This window comes from Atractosteus spatula, chromosome 21 (assembly GCF_055471065.1).
Source record: "Atractosteus spatula isolate fAtrSpa1 chromosome 21, fAtrSpa1.hap1, whole genome shotgun sequence".
Taxonomy (NCBI): domain Eukaryota; kingdom Metazoa; phylum Chordata; class Actinopteri; order Semionotiformes; family Lepisosteidae; genus Atractosteus; species Atractosteus spatula.
Genome location: NC_142726.1, coordinates 6,997,343 through 7,014,025, shown reverse-complemented (window position 1 = coordinate 7,014,025; position 16,683 = coordinate 6,997,343). Strand labels below are relative to the sequence as shown.

Below are 16,683 nucleotides of genomic sequence, written 5' to 3'. Positions count from 1 at the left end.
AAGGGGAGGGAGGAAGGGTTGTGGGCTGAGTTTTGTGTGCAAATTCTTGTTTTTTTTTTGTCCTTGAGCGTGTGGCATAGAGATCTCTGTGTTGTCTATTTTTAAGTCAGTCAGGGTTTTTGTGTGACCAGGCAGCTCCTACGATCAGCTGTGCAGTGCTGTAGGGAAGACACACAGATGCCCATCTGTGAACATCAGGAGAGAGTTTATATTTGTCCTCCAGCCGGCAGGAAGTTACAGTAGGTTCTGTCCAGTCCTCTCCTGACTCTGTTCCTAGTTTTTGAAGTGTTTTAAGAATCCTTTGTCTGTGTTTTATAAGATTTGTTTGTGCCTGCTTCAGCTGGCCAACTAAAAAACTGCGGACCCACCCACCTCTCTCTCTTTCTCACACAAACATGCACAGGCCAGTTAGCACAGCTTAAATCAATAAGCCCTTACATCATCGTCAGCCCTCTAGCCTGACTCATTATTTCAGTGCAGATAGCTACTGGACCACAGCTACTGAAACGCTGCAAAACCTGGGAGAACACTAACAGAATAATAAAGACCTCCCTTTAGGACACAGTTCTTTAAAGGATTTATGAAAACCTAATAATAAAACACAAAATTACACTGCGTCTCAGCTACACGTGCAGTAATAAAATTGTAACATATTCTTATCTGCTACTGCCAGCATATTTTCTTTGTAATATTTCTCACATTTTTAGTCATAATGGTGATACGCTGAACTCTTAAACAGATGCTGAATGTAAAGACTGGGAATGGGTTGAATCTGAGAAGGCCTAGTTATAATTCAGGTTTTCAGCTGACACTGCAAAATAAAACCTCCCTCCAATCACAGACTGCTGTGGCAGAGACTGTGGCGCCAGCTGTCTCCGGTGTGATATCAGATCAATGCCTGGTGAATTATTTAACACTTGTTGGCCAGGGAGCAGAATTACTCAGCCTGAGGACCACCAATCCCTGGAGCAGGTTCTTCAGGTGCACCAGAGAGGATTTCGGAATATTTAACTTATCAACCTCATCCTGTCCTATCACTCTGTAGGCCAAACGCTAGCACTAGTTGTATTGGGTACACCCCCCCCCCCCCCGGTACATTAATTTCCCTTGAAACCCCCTGGAAAGGGAAAATGGAGAGTAGCCAATCCATCTTAACCTGCAGGTGTGTGAAGGTGGAAAGACACCGCAAAACCCCTCTACAGTCAGAGAGCATACAAACCCACCAAATTCAGGTGTGCCAGCCCCAAATCGCCACTGGGCCATCTTACTTTAAACAGACCATCAGCAAAGTTGGAATGGTTAAAGAGCCATCATATATTTTTCATACTGGTGTTAAATGGTTGATCTGGACATTTGTTTTTAAGAAGTTCTGTATCAACACTCTGTGGGCAGTTTAAATTCTTATCATTTGAATTTGAAATATAATTCCTTGTAATTTCACTTAAAATTAATTCTCAATTGTAAGTGACCTCAGATGAGGATATCTAATATCTGGATATTATTTAAGTAAATAATGATACTTATTAATAAACAATTTTAAATTACATCTAATAAATTAGGCATTTTTAATTCATTAAGGACCACACTGTTGTCTATACATACTGTATATTTAACAACAGAAATGCACAATACATAATATTAAATGTTTCTTAATCATATTGCCAGTACACTATTTACATTAAACTTTTTTAAAAAGAGTTCCACTATTTTAACAATGATTTGTGGTTGGACAACTACAACAGAATTCTCTCCAAGTCTTCTCAGGTTTGTCACACAGTGACTTGGAACAGTTTCTTGAAAGTTACAAGTTAACAAGTGGTTCTTTTCAATCCCTGGGCATAGAGGCCTCAGGTTACCAAGAAGAATGTGTTCAGTCTCACTGTTGTTTGTATCTGCCTTCTTATAAAATGCCGTCTCTGTATAAAAAAGGGCTGTTGTAGTTTTACAGTTTGCACCCAGTTAAAGGTACTCTGAATATGTTCCTTGTGTTTAAAAATGTAATCTGCTGTTTCACACTGAAGTTCAAAACTCTGAAATTGACAGCTTATTGTAACCCCAGCCTTTTCGCACAAAACAAACAACAAAAAAAATCCTTCATAAAACTTTCTTCTTTAATAATCATCTTGAGATACACGTTAAGCTTATAGAAAGCCATTCACACCCAAAGGGTGCAAAAGCTTCACAGGTTTAAAAATAAAAACAAACGCAGTTCCTTTTGCTAAACTCTGTAGAACCATATGAAAGCCAAACTGAAAGTCACAAAAATGCAAGGACTTTCAGTTTATTTATAAAAATAATATACTTTCATCTTTTTTGCCTGCTGTACCTAACGGGAGAACACAGCAAGTCGATCCCTTCTTACTGTACAAGACTGATATCATTAAGAGCAGCAAATTGGTTACACATTCATTGAAGGTAAAGAGCAAATTGCATGTTTTTCAAAAACACAGGGTCATGCATCCCTGTCTGTTAATACAATTTTCTATGTAACATGCCTGTGATAAGATGGACACATTCACTTTCAGGATTTACATGTTCACTTCTCTTGTCTAGCACTGTCATCCCTTCTCTTTGTATTTTGACTATGACTTCTGGAGTTTAAAACTGTGTAGACCATGATGTGATACTACACTCGCCTCATTTTACCGCCCTACTTATTGTGCTATGTGCATCATTTACATTTATTTTGACAATTGTGTGAAATTGGTGTGAAATTGCAACACTCTGTTGTACAAACTACGATTATCTTGTATAAGACACTTTGGAGAATAATTTAATGATATGACGAATTGCATTAACATAAAGATGTGCCTGTGAGTCTGTGTGAGATCTCTCACCAGAAACAGCATCTAATTGAACTACATCAAAATGAATCTAACTGAGATCTGGGGAACAGAGTGTCTGACATCAAGCTGAACTCAGTGAGGGAGGCAATTAAAAGAATAATGACACAGCTGTAGCAAAATATAGTGATGTAGAGTGTTACAGACATAAGTGTGTACTAAAACCACTTCCACAGCAGAGCTCAGGTTGGTAACACAGCTTAGACAAACTCAGGGACAAACAGAAAGATCAAAATGAGCTCTCTTTGCTCTTTAGTTTTGCATACTAGCCTTTTTGTAATGCTAGGTTTTATGCTGATACTTTATTATAGAGAATAATCTAGTTATTATTATATCCAGTTATTATTAATTTTATTCAGATATATATACATTTCATGAACCATTAAAAGAGCAAATACAGTGTTTCAACCACTTTGCAAAATTGTTTCTTTCTGTACTCTGCTTGTATCAGATTATTATATAACACAAGATGGCAAAGCAAGGTGCTGTCAAGGTGAAACAAACTACTGGGAACCCTAAGGGGGTATCAAATTCTGGTATATTGTACAATTTTTGTAAGAGCAAAATTCATCCGCCTAAGTTAAGTGCATTTAATTGGGTTTGAAGGAAATGGATTTACAAACCTCTATTTACCCATGTATTTAGAGAGATTAATATATACAGTACATTCATGCAGGTCTTCTAAATTTAATTTAGAAGTGTTGTGACTTTTTAAAACCATCTGTACCTGTAACTATAAGATATTTGCTCCATTATTATGTGCTTTATACTGTCACATTCAAATAGAACAATGACTGATGTTTGCAACTGAAGTGTTGTAGCACTTTATAACTATAGAAACAAAGAGCTCTGTGTTTAGGTAGGAGTATCTCCACAGTATGAACTCCACCATGGTCATAAAGCTAACTGAAAATATATCCTACTGTATGTTCAATATATAGACACATATTTTTCTACAGTATATGACTTTAGAAAACTACACTACACTGACTGGGGTAAAGCTCTCATCAGCCATCAGGATACAGGAACAAGAGTCAAATGCTACTTTTGAGGTATAGTTCCATACAAACCCGCCTTTTTCCTGCCATAGAAATATTGTGTTCAGATGAAAAAAAAACAATAAAAAGTTCATTCCTTTTAAATGCTTTTCACAGGATATTGTTGCTAAAGTTGGCCTACAGTACATCTCTGCTGTTCCTGGGTGTCTAAGGAACCTAAGGTAAGAGTTGCAATGCTCCTGTTATTGATAGTCTTTCTTCATTATTTCATGGTTGAATAATCAAGAAACTGGCAAAACAGTTATGAACCTGGAAGGACAGATGGCTTTGAGGAGGACCTCAGTGGGCGTTGGTCCATGGGAACCCAGGCATCGACAGGCTGAGGAGGTCTGGGACGCCCCCAGCGCGAAGCCTCTTAGCTGGCGAGAGGGGACCTGCGGGATGTGAGTCTTCCGGGGGGGGTGAGTGGCCAAGCTGGCTGCTGGAACGAGGAGGAGGAAGAGGAGGAAGAGGGAGGAGGGCAGCTCTGCTGAGCCAGGGCTTCAGACAGAGCTGTGAGGAGGCGCTCAGTGCTGGAGGGGTCGGTGAGGGGTGCCAAGGACCCAGAGTGGAAGAGGTCTGCGTGCAAGGCCGGAGACAGCGCCAGGGAGGTGCAGAGATCAGGGAGTCTGTCACCGCCTTGAGTGGGCTTTCTAGGGTAGCTGGCTTCAACAGCAGGCTCAGGGCAGGATCCCTGTCTCTGGGAGGCGCCAGGGAGCTGAGCCTGGGAGGAGGGCAGGGCTCCCTGCAACACAAAGTTCAGGAGATCTTCGGGGGCGTCGAAGGCCTGCACCTGGGCAATGGCCTCGTCCTGCAGAATGGCATCGAGATCCTCTTGGCACAGCCCGTAGCGCCATAGTAGCTCCCAGATGCTGACCTCTGCGGGGAAATGGGGCCAGGGCTGTGGGCACGGGCCCTCAGGGGGCCGGTAGATGTAAGGGGGGTTGTCCTGGCTCATACTGTCCCCAACGACATTGGAGTGGAGGTGCCCGCGGGCACGGCACTGGTGCTCCACTTGCTGCAGGAAGGCCCTGGCATCAGGGTGCAGGAAGTCAGTGCTGTCGTACAGCAGAGACTGGCTGTCCGTGGGGAAGCACTCGAGTTTGGCTCTCTTCAGCAGATGTTCCTCTCCCTCAGCATCCCTGTAGGCACAGAGGCAGCATCTCCAATTCATTAAGCACAGGAGGGAAAGGGTGGCACGAAGGTCACTAAGTGCTAAGCAGAACATCACCTCTAATGTGTAATGACTTCCATATAAGACAGAAATTGCTTGCAGATTTATCTCCCCACTTCAACATTGATTTCATTAGAGACAGCAATGAAAACATAAAAAAACTACAAGGAGGAAAGGGAGAGCTACTCTAATAATTCCTGACGTTTTCTCATTACATGTTGACTCCCCCGCACAGTGTTTTGTAATGCTACTGTAGGTGAAGTACTTGGAAAACCCCAATGTTGTCTGAAAACACTGACATCATTGAGAAAGGTGAATTACTGGTTTCCTACAGCTACATCTCAGAAACAAGTGATTCCAAGCCACCAGAATTAAATATGCTGTCAGAGAAAAAAGTATTCACACCCTCCACAAAACTGAGTGGAAGTACATAAAGCAATGGTTCCACTAGTGACTATAAACAAAGATATGACACTTAAATGTTGGTTGATACATTATTCATCAAAAACATCTTTTGACTCAAATGCTACATATAACAGTATTATACTATGGATATTATTCATATCATTTTGCCAGCATGAGTCTGTGCACACCTATCCTCGGTGCCAAGCTGTACTCACGTCAGAGGCCTCTGTGTGGCCAGGATGAAGCTGGGCTTTCCATCTTTATAAATTATTCGAGCGATGGCACTGATCCACACCCAGGTGTAGTTCTTGGTCAGCAGACGGAAGACTGTCACTCCACTGCTCCCGGTCTTCATCACTGAAAAACCCAGCTGGGCACATTACTTCCTATACACTGCAGGAAAGCAGCATATAGGCATGGGGAAACATTTATTGTTACATTTCGTGCGCTCTAGTGTTTTTTAGTGTGTTCAGCATCTGTTCTCTTCCTGTTTTTTCCCCACTTGGTGTTTTTCAACTGAGAATGTACTGTGACCGGGAAGTGAACAGCTGGCACAAAAAAGGCACCACATAGGTTGCTGAACTTTAGGGGTTGATGAATCGCGTCTCTTCCAGTCTCGGTCCTCCTAGGTGACAGGTGAGTAAACGCAAAATGGCACCATTACTGTTGTTATAAAATTTAGAAATCGGCAATGTTTTTTTATCTCTTTTCCAGCCCCATTTAGCAATCAGTAACTACTTTTCAAGAGATCTGTTTGTGGTATCTCCACCCAAATGTCCTGATCAAAACTCTCCTATGCTTGGTTTTGGTTTTGGTTTTGCACTTAGTCCTTGATTAGTTGATTTATGTTACATAGGCTGTTCTGCACATCATATTTACCTTTTCCTTACTTCTGTTTCTTTTAATATTTTTTCAGTTGCTTGTTATTGTATTCTAATTACATATCTGCAGTTACTCTGGGTTTCCAGAAACATCTTGGCTCAGTGCTCTAGCCCTCATACCTTTACAAGCATTGTTTCAAAATGTATTATAGCTAATAATCTCAGGACCCCAGCACAAATCGGAGTGTTAAGCAGTGGGAGCGCTGTCACCTGGTGATCAAAATACAGTATATGATGAGAAAGACGATGCTGTAAGTTTAAAAAATGGGAAAAGAGAATAGGAAAAAAATTACAAAGACAAAAGACAAAGACTAAAGTGTGAAACGTGAAAATAGAAAACCAGGGCAGGATTTCAAAGTTATCCTGAAACTACAAGACTAAACATTGTACCTCCACTAAGTAAAATCTGAGATGATATGACCAGCAGGCACATTGAAAGACTCCCTTTTACTCCCAAATACTGGCATCAGCTGGTAACCGAGAGTGTGAGCTGTATTACCTTCCTTTAGGAAAGGCCTATGAAAATCAGTGCGATCAAAATGATTGGAAAATGAACCAGAAAATTAAAGCAGAATCAAACATATCTACGAAACAGAAAGAAATAACAAAGCACTTGAGAATCATTTAAGTTTGGGGATGCACTAAAGAAAAGGATTGGACTTTTAAGCACTGCATGGCCAGGTGGGAATTCTATCACTGACTTCAATCACTGCCAGGAAAGGCCGCCTCCCTTCACCGCACCCTTGAAGGAATGCTGACAACAGGAAGCCTATTCTGAGTAGCCGTGAACAGGAGGATTTTCCTGTCAAGGGCTCTACCGGACATTCCTGACCAAGGGTTTGCGAGGGACTCAGTGACAACTTCACTTCCTCCCACAGAAAAGCTGGAACCCCCGCAGCGCCAGGGAGCCGCATGGCCTACCCCCAGGTTCCGGGGGCCTCCAGACTTCTCGGCAAAGGGGCACATCGAATAAATCTGCTCCGTTAGTGCTGCCCGCAAGGCCACGTGCATCTCCTGTATTTTCAAAGCTATCACTTCATACGCACTGGCTTTAAAAATACTGGTGATCAGAATTGGACAGACTTGTAGAACACCCAGAATTGGAACATGCTGATCTCAGAGAGGATTTGTCATTCCTGACTCTCAGGGCAGGGAGTTCCTTTGCCTTTTGGATTCTGGGCTAACTAGCTGTTAAATACAGAAGGCCAGGTATATAAATGAGGGGCAGCTGCAGAGCAAGCATTCTGAAATATGCAGTAACGAGAACTCGGGTAGAATGCATAGCAGAAGAGACCAGAAGACGCAGGGCATCTGTAAGCACCCACTGAATAAAATATATTACTATTGTCCCAAACACACTTTCATTTGTTTAATCCAATCCAGCATTCACTAAAGTGGGACAAAATGAATGGTTTTGCTGGGCCTCAATGTTTTCTTTGGTTAATATACATAAGATTTAATTGCATCTTTTCAAACAACCACTCTAAACAACTTGGGAAAAAAAACATGTAGTCCCTAAGAACAGGACTGTAGAACTGACCCAGACCCAGCACAAAGTTATACCAGAACCACAACCTAAGCTGCCACAAGGACCAGGTCTGTGGGAGTCCTTCATGTACTGCACTATACCAAGCGAGACAGCATTTGTAAAAGTCAAGGTTTAAGCACAGTCAAGTACCGGGGAGCACAGTAACCTGAGGAAAAGCATAGAAAGGTCTAGTAAAGCCGATACAAACTGTTGGCAATCATAGTGATGTAAAGAGCATAGACAGAAGAAATCTTGCAATTCACCAGGGAAACCTTTCATCAAGGAGTACAAGCTTTGTATGTTTGCCCATTTTTTGCATTCAAATAAACTCCAAGTCACTTCCTCTATTTCCCAACACCATGCGTGATTAAGATAAATATTAATTTTAGCTTTGCATACCCACACTGCCTTGGAGCTGGAGTATACTACTTTGAAAATGAGCACTACCGCTTATGATCAATGGCCAGTGCAGGAAACTGAGGGAGGAAAGCAGTGCTCAAAGAACAGCTTTGACAAAGGGCTGCGACTCCTGCAGTTGAAACAGGTAGGTTTAGGAAGAGATCCTTGTCAGAAAGGTAGAGGGTCATTCCTAGAGATACGTGCTTTGCACACTCACACTTGATGTGGCCCTCAGCACAGTAGACCAAATCTTCAAAATGGATGTAGAAATATCCCGTTTGTGATTTCAGCTCCGTCTCATTCCAGCCCAGGATTGTCTTCCCTCTAGAAACAAAAGCACAATTCTAATCATCAGTCCAATGTAACATAGACAAACTGAAGCCACATTGTTGATTGTAACTGCTGTTACAGCTAAAACCTAGCCAAAGTGACCCTTAAGCTCCACCTTCCTCAGGTAGTCAAAGTCTCTTTAAATTCTCTGTACTTTAAGACCAGTGGAGATCGCTTAACCTTTTTTCCTCAGGTATTCAGTGGTGGATTATTTCAAGAACCCTAGAACTGCCAGACTGGCAGGACCAAAGACGACAATGCTTGTTCAGGAGTGATTGCAACATGTTTACAGCTGATACGCCTTTAAAAAGATCTTCTCTGTATAAACGGCTGATAATGGAAGACTCGTAAAGATTAAGAATGTTTGGTTATTCCGGTGGCGCAGAAAGTCCAATAGAGTCTGCACTCGACTGCTCCACAACGTTCTGAGAAGCGGAAAGCTGGCCTCGACACTCACTTGTTGTCCATCTCGATAGGGCGGAAGTCCAGCTCGTGTTTAGTGCGGAAATTCAGGTTCCTTGTGCGGATCTCCACGATGGCGGGCAGGTGAACGGGCACAGCGATGGCAAAAAGGGCAATCTGGGCTGGGTTCTCCTGTCCACCTGCAGCCTGATCTCCAAACTCCTGCAGAGGCCTCAGCTTGCCCTGGACCTGCAGGGTCTGAGGACAGATAGGTTGGGGTGCAGGGATTGAGACTGGGGCAGGCAGGGAGTGGGCAGTGCTCTACTGGCAATCTGGTAAAGAAAGTACGCCATCCAGTTTTCATCACCACTCATCAATTCATTTTCTAACTGCTTTTTCCAAAACAGGGTGGCAGAGGAGCCGGAGCCTGTACCAGCAAGCCAGTCCATCGGAGGCCAGATGCACACACTCACACCGGGACCAGTACTCCCAGAAGTTAATTAACCTACAGATATGTTTTTGGACTGTGGGAGGAAACCGGAGCACCTGGAGAAAAATGCAGGCAAACATGGGGAGAACAAACAAACTCCAAGCACACAGTAGCCCAGGTCCGAAATTGAACCAGCACAACCAGTAATGGTAAGCAGTACACCACAGCGCCACACACTTTCAATCACCAAGACCCGTAAATATAGAAAACTACTGAATGTCACAGATGAACTCTGAAGTTCACAATATTTGTAGCCTGTGGAATAAAACCACACAGTTCTCTGGCTTGACCTACTGTAGCAATGTTTTAAACCATGGTGTAAATATTGCACCTTCTTCTTTACAAAACCTGAAATGTCAAGGTAACATTCATGGTTCCAGATTTTTAGGAGAAACTAATTCAGTAAATGCAATGGAAACTGTTCTGTTTGCATTCACCCAACTGCCCCTGCACATGAACTGAATGAAGTGTCTTTTGCTAAAGGAACAAGACGCAGAGACAGTCGATGGAACGAACTCATGTTCAACACATTTTAGACCAAGATCAGATGACAGTGTGACTGTCCTGAATTGGTTCCCTAGACTCACCAATAGATGGCACTAAACTGATACCTCATGCAGTGATCTCAGTAGTATTGGGTGAAAAGAAAAGTCACTAAATACAAGTCACAGTTAAATAAGACTTAGCTGTTGACTGTCTTCAGGGCAATGGAATGAGAGCCAGATACTTAAGAACTTTCACTGAAATGTCTGCATTATGACCATAATTTTTACAGTGGCAAAGCTGAACAAAATAGGCCACAAAACTACTGCTGTCCAGCTGAGACCTGGGTTCAGAAATGTGGATTTGAAGGAAAGCAGACAACACTACAGAGAACAGAAGAACCAGTGTTTACTTGTTTTTCATGTACAGTAGAATGAACTGCCTTGCACTTCACAGGTACATTGGTTGATACATTTTCTAATGTTATGCCTGGGCAAAATAATTTTTTACACAAATGTATAAATACTAGGAATGGAGCCTTTCATTGTCAGACTAGTTTTCAGTTCATCTTTGAAGCTCTTCAACTGACAGATTGGAAAAACATATTTTTTCACTGTTCACCTAAGATGCCATTCTGTCAAAATTCTTCTTTAATAAGAAACTTACAAACTATGCAAAATGCACATTTACATGAAAGAAATGTGCAGATTAAAAATAAAATGGTAGTAAGCCAGGTCAATAAGCTTTAACACATTACTTTAAAAGATATCTGTTGATTGCAAGCATTTCAAATGGAAAATGGGACAAGGCTATTAGTATAAACTTTAGCACATGCTACAGGACTGTGCACGGCACAGACTCGTTGGAGGACTACACAACCTGAACACAGCTATTTCTTGGCCCAGGAACTTTGCATTCACTAAATAAACCAGCAGGTGGTGTTCATTCCTCTGGACTAGAAATCCCAAATCAATACCTGATGGGATGGGAAACTGTGTTTTGTGGGGCTCTAACTTCACAGTAGATGCTAAACCAAAGTTCTTTGTGAGATCTTTAAAGAACCCCTAGCACTATTTGAAAACTTGAAGCACTAATCTCCATTTCATGCTGTCTCAATCTGTCCGAACAATTTAGCAGACCAAAAAATTGCTCCTTTACCCAGATAATCTCTAACAAAGTAGAGCAGCTGGTGTAGAAAAGCTGCTGCCCGCCACCTCAGAGAGATGTGCTTCAGTGGTGGATTAAGTGAGCCTCCCTCCACCTAGCAAACACTTTGAAATCCTTCAAGAAGAAGAGCACCGTATAAATTGAGAGGCTTGAATCTGTTAAATAAAAGTGGCTGCTCACCAGAAAGCCAGAGACACAGTCCAGCAGGCAGCGCATTCTGCACACAAAACTGCGGTCCACACAGCTCTGGGTCTTCAGGCTAGGGTGGTCTGGAGCAAACTGGGCCGGCAAGCCTCCACAGCTGCCTTGGTCTCCTGTCCAAATGACAAAACATCAAGCAAACAAGAAGAAAAAACGCTGCACGAGTGCAAGACATTGTCACAGTTTTACTGAATGGGGTTCCTACATAGAGGAACAGTCAGTTCCATTGAAGAGAATCAAAGGCGTTCTGCGTTCTAAATTTCATGGTGTCAAATAATGAAGGAAACAACTCAGTTTTAAGGTTTGAATGGGCCTCGGAATTTAAGCTCTGCTGGAATGAAAACCAAGAAGAGACAGGTGGTCTCGAACAGCAAGCTTACACATGGTGCTGGACAATGTGAATCAGAGCTGGCATGGGTATTCTCCTTACACATACGAAATGATAGAGCCCATTTTACATCAACAAAAACATTTTTAGAAAATAATAATACGCAAAAGGGAAAATTAAGCAAGGGGAAGGTATTTCCATGGCGTACAAGTGGAGCTCCATGGCTCAGGTGTTGCAAGATTGACTCTGGGTCATGCTGCTGCCCAGTCTGTGGCCAGGATTTCCAAGCAGCTGAGTGCAAAAGGGGAAGGGATTAGTCAGCCAGGGCTGCCTCAGCTCTCCAGCAAACTGCTCCACCTGAGACGTGCTGGGCGCCACGGCTTGCAGCGATGTTACAGAGCGATTAGATGCTCCTCTGATCAGGTTTGCTCTCCCATTAGGAGATGTGGAGATTGCTACGTGTCAGTTTCAAAGAGCAAATGGCTGTGCAGGTGGGTATGTCACAGTAGCACATCTGTGTCGTTTTCCCACCCCTTAAAAAAAAACTGGCGATTCCAAATCACATTAACACATAAAATGGAAATAATAGAGACGGGGTGGGGGAAGTCCTTCTGCAACAAGTTACAAGCAATGTTATTGAAGTAGATATGCTTTATCTTTCACAAATTTGGGAATGTGATACTTGGTTCAATTATTTAGTAACTAGGAACCAACAAAGTTTTGCAAAGCTTTGAATTCCCTACAGAATGTTGTGTCAGATTACAGGCTTGTTTGAAGGGACACTTGGTCTGGCGTGGGTGTCCAGGTGTTAATGGTTGAATTTTACTCCAGTTCTGAATCTGAAAGTTCACCCACATTTGTTCTAATTCATTCTACTTACATTATACTTAAATGTGAGCTTTCCTTTCATGATGCCTAGATGCCAGCTCCTTCTCAATTTCAAACAACTCCCAGTGAGATAGGTGTATTGCATTTCCTTTCAACAGGTTCAAAACAATGTAAGACCATTCATTGCTTTTTTTCTTTTTCAGACTTTGAAACCTTAGCACACAGAGACGAGGTTTTTGATGTTTTCCTTTCTTTGTTAAATTACTCAGAAAACTCTTCCTGTTCTGCTTTTTCTCAATTGTATTGTAAAATTGTAATTTTCCTTATGTAAGTTATCTTGTGCTGTCTCTTTTAGGTAGAGCTAGAGATATAAAATTGTGAAGGTGCCCTGTGTCTGCACTTTACTGTGTGTCTACTGACTTTCTCCAAGATGCCTTCTCAAACAGCGGTAACTAAACTCCACAAAAAGGTATTGTATTCATGAAAAGAAACTCAAAATTAAAGGAGATAAGTTCTAATTACAGCTTGGAAGGAGGATCATGAAACAAAGCATGACCTGATTATAATCTACCCGTGTGACCAACCAATGAGTATTGTATAGCCCTTGTGGTATCCTGTTTGTTCACATTCAAATGAGCCAAAGACTCTTTCTCAATCTGTAGTTTATAGAACTCTCTGTAAGAGTGTAGGGAAGACATTTCAAGCCATCAATCAGTGAGAGACTGAAAAAAACTCATTCTGAAAAAAGCGAGCTATCACTTTGCTATCAGAACATTCTCTTCATTCTTTCCTTCACTCTCCACCTGTTGGCAGGCAGTGTCACTGGTTTCAGTTACAAAATGACAGCAAAGCAAAGCAGCTTGTGTTAGCAAACCTCCTTGGAATTGCTGAATGTGAGCTCGAGTGATCCTTCATACTGTATGTTTGGTCCAGATTCAGATTTTCAAAATAATTTAAAAACAAAAACTTGAAACAGTCCTTAATGCATGCAAATGATTGCAGAAGCGCTGTTATTTTATTATTGATTCTCATAGCAAAGTGACAATCATGAGGTACAGATATTTTAACCCCTGATCAAGCCAAACCTTGCAAAATTACCAGTGTCAGAGCTACTGTATGTACATTCAAGAGGCCTACAACTCTGCATAGGTGCATTCACCTCACAGTGCACACAACTATTTTGCAAGAACTCCCATAGTTTCACTGAAAAGTACATAAAATGTCACTGTAAGCATGCATTGGTGTTTCAGTAGCACATCCACGCTTGTGAATACTTGTTTTCCAATCAAGTCATGGCTGTTGCTTTTATGTCTGGAACCAAACAGGTAGAACAAGAATGTTCCTGTTTTTGCTACATGTTAATCCGCCACAAGATTTTTTTCAAGTTGCTATTTAAAGAAAAATCCTTTAGCACTGCTGCAAGCCTTTGAGTAAGCAATAGCAGTCATTTTATTGAATATCCTAAAATCCGTGAAGTTCTTTTGAAAACGCTCCCACATTTATTAATTGATGTAGAAATCAGTAATTTAGATATGAGGCTTTATTCCTTGGAGTTTAAAAATGCACAGATGGATCCTATTTGAACTGATCACATGAAACCCTTTAGTTCTGTAGCAGAATCAAATATTAAAGAATGCATCTTCTAAAGCTCTCTGTGGAGAACAAACTCTTGTGCTGCCGTCACAGAGATGTCACACCTCTGTATTTCTGCCGAAATGCATGACTTCCACAGCTTTCACATCCCTCTGGCTTGCAGCAGTACTTTTCCATCATAACGCAGGGGGTGACAAATAGTCACAAACAGCCCCGGAAACAGAAATGATAACATTTACTTTCTTCCATGTGGAAAAATTCATGTGTGCATGGGGTTTGACAACATTGCAGTTTTTTGCTAATCATTGCAAGAGCTTCTCCTTGTGCCCCCCCGGCTCTCTCAGTCGTGCAGAACGGAGACAACACGCCCGTGGTACTGAAGGAGCCCCACCTGGGTCCACTGGGAGGTCCAGCATCAGCTGTCTGTCAAACTCCACCCGGTCTTCCGTGTGGATGAGTTTGAAGATGGTCTGGTTGATGACATCACTCTGAAAGGCAAGGCTGGGCCGTCACAGAGAAGCCCACACTAACAGACAATCACCCTGATCGCTGTGCGCGGATGCAAGCGGGGGTCATGCTTCCTCACGAGAAGCATCAGGAATATGGCTTTTAAAGGTGCTATTCCAAATACGCTTTATTATTATTGGAAACACTTCGGAGAAACATTTAGATCTTAAAGGCGTCTTACAGCTGACCACCTGTGATCAGGTGTAAATCACCATCTTCAAGTCCTTTAAACCTTATTTTCATTCTTTTATCAATTTAATAAACATAAAAATGTCTGCACAAACACGCGTCTTGCCTTTGATCCAGATGAACATATTTGCCATGATTCTGTCAAGATTAAAAGCAAGATTTTATTTCTGGCTGTAGTTATGCATTTTTAGGTCTAAGCACATCAGCTGAATTGAGCATTCAGTCGCTTGTGTTTGTTTATTCACTCACAATCACAAACGGAATTTAAAAGGATGTGCACTTGATCTTGAAAGTTGTCTTTACAAGATAGTGGGTGTCTGGAGCAAGTTGCCCATTCCTGTTGTTGAAGCTGATCCCTTGCAATAAACATCTGGTTTAGTTCCTGTGATTAATTACTGTAGCTACTATAAACCAAGACATACTCTAACATATATTATTATTCATTCTCCTTATATTTAAATTTAAATATTAAATTTAAAAAGTGGAAAATCACACCAATATGACAAAGGCACCATACCTGGTAGTATCCGAGGTGATCCTGGATGTTGTGGGAGGTGTAAAATACAGTGCCATCCCCGGTCACAACCAATACAAAGCCATTCAGCGCCTGGAGGGCATTTGCGAAATGTTTAACACAGATCACAGAACATTGTTTTCAACAGCTCTACACGCAGGATGACTGGATGTCAGCAGGGTGACCCTAGATATCTGCAACCCACCCAGGATGTGGGTCAGCCTGCTTTGAGCAAGACAGAACTTGTAACACAAGTGCCGGTAAATGGATTTCGCTTCCCCTGCATCTAAAAGTTGATGCACAGTTTGAATCAAGCATATTCATGGTCAGTAGCAATGGATGCTATATTTTCCACCAAACGTTAATGTAATCCCATTCCTAAATCTCCCTTCCAATAAAGGCTTTCTCTTTCAATACTCTTTCCCCAGGACTTACACTGTCTGCCCTATCCCACCCCATTGTGTACCTGGAGCATGAGCTCTCCCTCTGGGACCCCTGTGGTGGGTGGTGCTGTCCCCTGCTGGCTGTTGGGTGAATGGCCGGTTTGCGATTTCTGAAGGGTATCTGAAGAGCAAGCAGATAATAAAGAATCTAATAAATAATCCTTACAACACTACAGATACAGAGTGCAGTCTTCGTGAAACACGTTAACATGCAAGCTTTTCCACCAATAAGAAAACATCAAGATTAAGTCTTCATGTTTCATATACAGTTATCGCATATCCTGTATCTAACAGTAGTTCTTGCAAGGTTAGCAGGGGTATCTTATAAAATGTAAAATTGAACAACCAGTTTTTATTACACAGCAAATGTTGGTGCACAAGTGGAAACAGCCAGTGATGTCTGGACTGCAGGGCTCAATGATCTGACCCTAAGTGACTGCCTGCTCTGGGTGGGATCACAAGGAAATGTGAAAGAAATTGCAGTTTAAAAATGGAAATACGACCCATTGGAAAAACATGAATCCAGTACTCCTTCTGTAGTTTGTAGGGACATATGAACAAAAAAAAAAATTTTAGAATTGAACTTGTAGACCAATTACGCATCCAAAATGTGTCTTTAAAATCCTGAACAAAATAATTTACTTCACTTCCTACAAGGGAGCCAAGAGTAGGATTGGCTTTTCCTTGTTGAGTGGAAGACCTGTGTTATTCCACTTTGCAGACGTCTGTGCAGGAATCATGTCTAAATGTCTGTTTTTGAAAACTGACAGGTCTGGGTTTACAGTTCTAGCTGAAAAAAAAATGAATGAAAAGTTTAATGATCAACATGTGACAGAAAAAATGGGGAAAATCGTATTGCCCTACTCGGAGTACCATCATCAAACGCACAGTAATTAGACTTGAGTTACAATCTTGAGTCACAAAGAAACTACGTTTCACTT

At 41.7% G+C, this 16,683-nt stretch overlaps 1 protein-coding gene across 1 annotated transcript in view; it reads right to left on the bottom strand.

The window, feature by feature from the left end:
* Positions 1-2,092: 2,092 nt before the first annotated feature.
* Positions 2,093-16,683, bottom strand: part of LOC148817108 (aryl hydrocarbon receptor-like) — a 35,092-nt gene continuing 20,501 nt past the window's right edge. Inside the window, exons 4-11 of the mRNA XM_088939207.1 lie at positions 15,766-15,863; positions 15,303-15,392; positions 14,481-14,577; positions 11,320-11,453; positions 9,055-9,257; positions 8,485-8,591; positions 5,675-5,816; positions 2,093-5,022 (exon numbers count right to left, since the gene is read on the bottom strand). Coding sequence (XP_088795333.1) covers positions 4,257-5,022; positions 5,675-5,816; positions 8,485-8,591; positions 9,055-9,257; positions 11,320-11,453; positions 14,481-14,577; positions 15,303-15,392; positions 15,766-15,863 — 1,637 coding nt within the window. The 3' untranslated portion in view covers positions 2,093-4,256. The remainder of the gene's footprint in view (positions 5,023-5,674; positions 5,817-8,484; positions 8,592-9,054; positions 9,258-11,319; positions 11,454-14,480; positions 14,578-15,302; positions 15,393-15,765; positions 15,864-16,683) is intronic.